The sequence below is a fragment of the Rhopalosiphum maidis genome, chromosome 2, assembly GCF_003676215.2.
Source record: "Rhopalosiphum maidis isolate BTI-1 chromosome 2, ASM367621v3, whole genome shotgun sequence".
Classification (NCBI taxonomy): Eukaryota; Metazoa; Arthropoda; class Insecta; order Hemiptera; family Aphididae; genus Rhopalosiphum; species Rhopalosiphum maidis.
In genome coordinates, this window is record NC_040878.1 from 25,117,486 (window position 1) to 25,124,729 (window position 7,244).

Here is a 7,244-nt window from a genome sequence, read left to right on the forward strand (position 1 = left end):
GGTATGTGTTTGAGTGATGTCCTGGATGGTTTAGATTTACAAATCAGCCCGAAAAAGTTAATTATTAATGCGCTCCTACATTGCTTAAGGAACCTCTGTACAAAATTTCAAGTTTTTTTTATTTTTATTTTTAACGGTTGCTAGGACACGTTATATCCGCATATATAGTCTCTGTCTTACTAACGTAGTAACTATAGTACGTAAATCATAAATATCGTAAAGCAAATTTGCGTTCAGCAAAATACATTTTGTGATGTTAGCTTTAATATTAGAATACATTTACCTATTATTACATTTAAAAGCAAGAATATTATTTAGAAAATAGCATATGCTTTTATTGATATTACTCTTAGATCATATACTAGGTAGTATACTAGTGTACTAGTATATGATCTAATTCTAAGATATTACTATTTTAAAGTGAGTTATAGCCACGATTAAAGATATTAAATTATATATATTATATTTAATCGTGGTATAGCTATGTAAAGTATTTACAATTTTAAAATTTAAAATGTTCATATTAAAGCTAAAATCACAAAACGTGTTCTGCCACTTCAATCTGTCTTGCTGAACGCAACTTTGCTATGATTTACGTTGGTTCGTTGGTAAGACAGAGACAACATATGCGGGTATAGGTAACGTCCTCTTAATAACATTTAGGTCGACAAACAGTGCGCGTATACCAGTAACATGGTCAGAAATAACGGTCCGCGTAGTCCTTTTGTGATAATATATAGATAACAAGACTTTATTTATTCGTGAAACACACGTGTATGACTTAATATACTCACTTGGCTAATGGCTACTTTTAACTTGTAAGTTGTGTTTTAAGTATATATTACTTTTTAACTTCAACTATTTTTTTTTCAAAATTCTAGCGAATTATTGTCTATTGTAAATATTATTCAGTTTCAATTAAGTTTTATTATTTGTGGCCCCCCTGTTTCCCATTTATTTAAACATATAAATTAAAACGCGAAATGGCTACTGAAACTTCAGAAGACAAAGTGGATTTGGTGGCCAAAGAGATAGAACTTACAAAGTTATTGGCATCAAATGATCCCAAAACTAGAAGTGATGGTATTAAACAAATTAAACAACTGTTACTGAAACATTCTGGAAACACTAATGATGGTTTGTTACATTTATAATTTATTCACTTAATTTTAATGTTTATTATTTATTTGTGCCCCTAAAAGAGATAAAGTTATTTGCCTTTGTATTATTTATACTACTAATTAAATAATATATATTGAAATTAATAAGTTAAACATTAAAAGTTATACAATATTGTGTAATGATAATGTAATATAAATAATAAATAAAATTCTGCTTTAAAGAGCAATATATATTTTTATACATGTTGCCTTTAAGAAATATATTAAATACTAAATAATTAATAAAAAAGCAAGATATTTCTTGTGATGTAGTTGTTCTTATTGTACTTACACCTCGGTTTTTTTTATAACAATTATTTTAAATATAAATGCAGAGTAGGTACCAAAATTAAAAGGTTAGATTAATGATATCTAGTTTTTCCATTAAAAGTTAAAGAATAGCATTTTTTTTAGGTTAATTTATTATATAAGTTTAAAATTGTAATAATTTGTGGGTCATAATATACTGTTACTCATGTAGTATGCAACCTATTGTAAAATACAATATACTGAAAATACTTTTCTACCTACTAATTAATTATAATTTATTAAACTAAACTTACTTAATGTTCCTATTATTGATCATCATTTTCAAGTATTTGAAAATTGTATAATATATTGTTAGATGTCAAATTATGTTGTTTATACGTCATCTCAAAATAAAGTAAGTTATTGTTGTCTTGGTAGATATTTACTAGTTATTATAGTATTGTTATTGCATAATTATTAATGTTGTTTATCTGAGTAATTCAAGTTGCTGGTACTTTCCAGTAACAAAATTAAATAAAAATATAACATGTATAAGAATATGACAGCTGACAGTTGTCATATTTTATACTGGGTAACATACTACACTAATAAAATACAGTTAGCTAGTATTATTTTTATTATATATTTTATAAATAGGTAGGTGTTGATTAAAAATAAATACAGTGAAAACTCTTTATAACAAATTTGAAGAAATCAAGAGATTTCTTTCGTAATAGAGAGGGTTTAAAAAAAAAAACAAAATTGTTGTTAGAAATAACGTCAATAATAAAATGGATATATTCAATATTAATAATAATGGTATTATTACAATATTAAAAGTAGATAATAAAAGAATGTAATCGTTCTTGGAAATGTCGGCATTTTTGCCAATTATTTTTATAATTTATAATACTTAACAGGTAAATATTGTTATAAAACATAAAATATTGTTTCGTTATAGAGAATGAATTGATCAATGGGTTATAAAGCAAACCAACCAATATTATGTCATGTTAGCGTTATTCATTGTAAAGAGTTTCACTGTATTTTAATTCAGTGGATTTTTATAATTAATTTGTTAATAATTTATAATTTTATGTATCATTATATATACATATATTTTTTAATTGACTGGACAATCAAGTGGTTTAAGATATTGTTTGCCATGAGTGCAAACATTTGTTGGGCAATTTTAAAAGACTAAACTTTAAAACAATTTCAGTAAAATATTTTGGAAAATTAATTGGACCATAATTTGTAAAGCTAATATAACTAAAACACATTATGACTGAGAGAGGTGACTAAGATATTTTAATGTTATATTTCTATTGTCCTCTTCACTTAACCTTTCCCATTATAAAATCTTGATAATATTACTGCTTGAAATTATAAGACAGCTTTAAAAAATTTTAGTGAGTGGGGGAGTAAGTGCTCTCCACTTATATACATCATCTCTTTAGTTAGTATTCAATATTAATTATTATTTATGTTTTTAATTTTTTTAGCATTTCAATTGAATGATTATTTGATTATATGGAGAGGATTATTTTACTTTATGTGGATGTCTGATAAACCACTACCTCAAGTAAATAATATTTTGTTTATCTTAAATAAATACATTTAAGCTTTTTCCATTTGACATTAGATATTTTTTATTTCAGAATATTTTTAAATTATTCATCATTTGTTTTTTTAAGTATTTTAAATTTATAACCAAAATTTAAATTTTTATTATTTTACATATTCATTTTTTACAGAAAAACATAATTATTTAACATCATGTGTCTTAATTAAAATATTATTTATATTTTACTTTATAAATATTCTGTAATAATGAATGTCTTGAAATATTATACCTGTAAACCTGATAATGTTGTCAGGTATATCCTATCTATTATAGTGTATAATTCTGTTGGTGCCGCGGAAGTATGCGAAAGCTTTTTCTGCAATGTCGTCAGTTATAAACGAAAAAAAATGTGTATAATTCTGTACTCTGATCCTAAAGAAAAGTAAACTGTTTCCCTACCAAAACTCATCCGAGTTCAAATTATTGATATTGGTCGCATCAGTCAACACGTGCAAAATGGCTTACTTATTTTGTGGGGGCCTGAGTACAGTTGAAACTGTTGAATCACTAAATTCAGGGAAAGCATACTCATAAATGGACACTTTAATTTAGTGATAGAAGTATTTAGATATCAAACATTAATACAATTTTAAAATATTTTTTTCAGGAAAGTGCTACTGAAAAAATAAGTAATCTTATCCATAGTTGCACTTCTAATCAAGGAAAAATTTTATTTGTGGATGCATTTTTTCTCACTATCAAAGATGATTGGATGTCAATAAGTCAGCATCGTATTGATAAATTTATGATGTTGGTGAGGCGTTGTTTAAGACAATTGTTATTTACCTTCGTCAATTGTGATTGGGAAACGGAGTATGTGGAGAAATTCAGTGAAGTTCTTTATAGAGCTCTTAAATCATTCACACTAAGTTTAAGAACTCATTTACAAGAAATTTTCTTAGAAGAACTTGCTAAAGTATGAATTTTTTTTTTTTTTTTATATGGTTATTAAAATTGTGTCTTATACTTTTAGGTGAGTAGAGGAAAAGTACCTACTCATGCATTGGTCATTATTTTAGATTCATTCTTACATTACATTTCTGAGCTCAATGATTTTATGTTAATCAAAGAAGTTACCCAAAATGTATTTAGAAATCTTCTATCCCAATCACCGGATTTAGAAATGTTAGAAGCTAAATTTGAAGCTTGGCGAAAAGTAAGTGATTTAACAAATATTTTCTTTTTCAGTTTATTTTATTATATTGATATAAGTAATTAGTCAAACCCAAATTAATCTTTATTTTTTTAAATATTTATTAAGCTGATTTCAGTCACGTAAAAAATAGGTACTTATTATTTTTTTTTTTTTTTTTTGGGGGGGGGGGGCGATTAACCTTTTTCAGAATAGTTGAAGCTTAAAAAATTTTTTTTTTATTAGTTACATATAATCTTTAGGCGAGGGGGTTTTAAATTTACATGCCTAGCTGACTTTGACTATTCAAGTATTTTAATAAATGTCTAATATTAAAAAAAAAATGTGTGTATCAGTAAAATTAAAGTCTTAAATTATAATTAATATTACTTATATTAAGATACATTTTATTTTCATAATTTAGTTTGACTATTTTTAGAATATAATTTAATTTAATTTCAATGTTTTATAATAGATGGGTAAACCAGGCAAATCATATAACGACTTAGAATTGGTTGAAGGTGATATAGCTGATGACGATTCTAATGAAATAAATGAGAGCCCATTAGATCCTCGTGCTGGTAATGTAAGTGTTGAAATACCTCGCATCAAGTTTGATCCTAAAGCTATAGCAAAGCTTTTAAATAAATATGTAAATGATATTGATTGTACCAGAAAGTGTTTATTAGAAATAACTAAATTAGTTAAATGGTATGATCGTTTGGGAGGTGGTTTACTACCCTATAAACCAAAAGACTTGAAATTAAATAGTCAAGTATTAAAGCGAAAAAAGAAAAAATATTTGTCTAAACTGGTAAAAGAAGGAGTTAAAAAGTTAGAAATGGTTGATTCTAAGATTAAAAAAAGTAGCCGTGAAGTTAATGACCATAAAAGTCTTAAAGAACTTAATAAGATGGGTGAAATAGTAGTTGAACATGGAAAAATTGGAAAATCTACATGGAAAGTTAGAAAGTTTGATAATGTCAATACTTTAAAAGAGAACTTCAATTTAAATGGATCTTGGACTGTATCAGAGGAAACTAAAAATGATGACGCTAAAACTGTGCCTGTTACTGATGATGAACCACCACTTCTGGTTCCTGCTGGATTTAATGTTGAAGTTTCAGACACTCTTGAAACGCCAACTAAAGTTCAGAAAAAAGTTTCTTTGACACCAAATTTAAAATCTTTAACAGTTGATTCATCTCTAAAAGAAAGTAATTCTAATAAACGCAAAAGTAAAAGTCCAATATCTAAAAGTAATGATGATTCAAATAAAAAAAATAATCAAAAACCAAATTCTCCTTTCATTAAAATTGGTACTCCTAATACTTTAAATGCGAGTCACAACAATAGCAATAGTTGGTCAGTGTCAGCAGACAATTCAGGGTCTGCATCTAAAAAGGTTAAGAAGAGCATTGAGTCTCCTAAAGCAGTAAATGCATCACCATTTAATAATAAAAGTATTACACCAGATAATGGAATTGAAAAAAAAAATAAAGTTGATGATTTAGTTATATCCAAAATAAAACGGCGTTCTAATGAAATAAATATTAATTCAAGTCTAAATGAAAGTTGGAGTGTGTGCAGCGATGAAAAACTCAAATTGAATAAATGCACTACTCCAGTATCAAAACTTGCAAATGAACCAGATAATAAAAATGTTCAAAAATCAAACTCTCCTATTGTTAACAATGGTTCGCCTAATGTTGTAAACACAAGTCATAATAATAGTTGGTCGGTATCTGCTGATAATGGTTCTGCATCTAAAAAAGTTAAAAAAGGCAACACGCCTAGTAAAGTCGAAAAACGAATTTCATTAACATCTGTTATTACACCAGATAAGAATTCTAAGAGCCCAAAAAGCCCTAAAAGTCCAACTCCTGAACAAAGAGTATTGCGAAGAAGAACAATTATAATTCCCAAGAAAAAACCTGATGAACAAAATGAAGGTACACCTAAAAGAAAAGTGAAAGAAAATTCAGCCACTAAAGTATCGCAAAAACGTAGAAAGACAATAGCAGGAGAAGAAATAAGCATGTTAAAACCTGAGGAAATTTCAAATAAGGCCCTTGAAAAAGTGGTAAGTTAAGATAATGTTGTTACTTACAATTTAATTTGATTTATTGCTTTTGCTTATGTAGCGAAGTGAAGTTTTTGAGGATGGTCTTGGTACTCCTAGAAAAAGTTCAAGATTATCAATTAAAACCGATTCTGCTAAGAAAAGAGTTGAATTTCAGTTGAAAAACAATGTCGAGCAAGGTAAAAATGTTCTTCTAAATTATTTTTCAATTGAAAAAATTGTTCATAGCATTTATTGTTTCAGAGTTTATGGAGTACAGAACATCATTAGTGACTAAGCCTGGAAATCCACACGATGCTTCCAAACAGCCAGTCCAAGGAGTTTTAAAATTGACACCAGATGTGAATCGTATAAATCCATTTTATAAACTCCAAGAACGCTCTGCAAAAAAAAATTCTAGAAAATCTATTATTTAACTAAATTTTTAACAGTAAATTTTTTTATACAAAATAACAACACCATAATTGGTAATATTTTATTTAAATAATTTTTGTTGTGACAAATCCACTTGATGTTTTTAAACTTTAATTAAAGAAATACACCAAAATTCTGTTGGAAGAACATTTTTTAAAACACTTATACCAATATACAACAAAAACTGACAATTCAAATATTATCTTGATTTCCTTTATGAATAATATTTTAGAGATGTATATTTCCTCTGAAATTTAAGTGGAGTGTTGTTTAGAAATAACTTTTCTAAATTGCTATTAAATACAATAACGCAACTTACTGGTCCATTATACATTAGTTCATTTTTTAATAAGTTTTTGGCACAATAAATATTAGTAGCGTCTAAAGAAAAATTTGAAATCAAGTCAAAACTAATAACGGCTTTAAAATGACTTATTTTCCCATTTAAAATTTTTACCAGCATGTTTTTTACCAATAATTGAAAAGCAAGTATACCGTTTAAAGTGATATCCCTCGACTATGAATATTACAACTTATTAATTTGATACCCGACATTCTTAAACATAAAGTATAGATGAT

General features: G+C 26.7%; 1 protein-coding gene across 1 annotated transcript; it reads left to right on the forward strand.

The window, feature by feature from the left end:
- Nucleotides 1-767: 767 nt before the first annotated feature.
- LOC113551749 (ribosomal RNA processing protein 1 homolog) lies at nt 768-6,753 on the forward strand. Its single transcript, XM_026954196.1, has 7 exons — nt 768-1,137; nt 2,915-2,994; nt 3,644-3,952; nt 4,010-4,192; nt 4,644-6,251; nt 6,313-6,430; nt 6,495-6,753. The coding sequence occupies exons 1-7, from the start codon at nt 984-986 to the stop codon at nt 6,665-6,667; spliced, it is 2,625 nt and encodes an 874-aa protein (XP_026809997.1). The 5' UTR covers nt 768-983; the 3' UTR covers nt 6,668-6,753.
- The last annotated feature ends 491 nt before the right edge of the window (nt 6,754-7,244 follow it).

What these genes read in the sequence shown, in the direction of transcription:
- LOC113551749 (XM_026954196.1), top strand. Translation starts at nt 984, where the DNA reads ATGGCTACTGAAACTTCAGAAGACAAAGTGGATTTGGTGGCCAAAGAG. An exon ending in TCTTAGAAGAACTTGCTAAA is followed by an intron (nt 3,953 to 4,009) that starts GTATGAATTTTT and finishes TTATACTTTTAG; the next exon opens with GTGAGTAGAGGAAAAGTACC. An exon ending in GAAAAACAATGTCGAGCAAG is followed by an intron (nt 6,431 to 6,494) that starts GTAAAAATGTTC and finishes TTATTGTTTCAG; the next exon opens with AGTTTATGGAGTACAGAACA.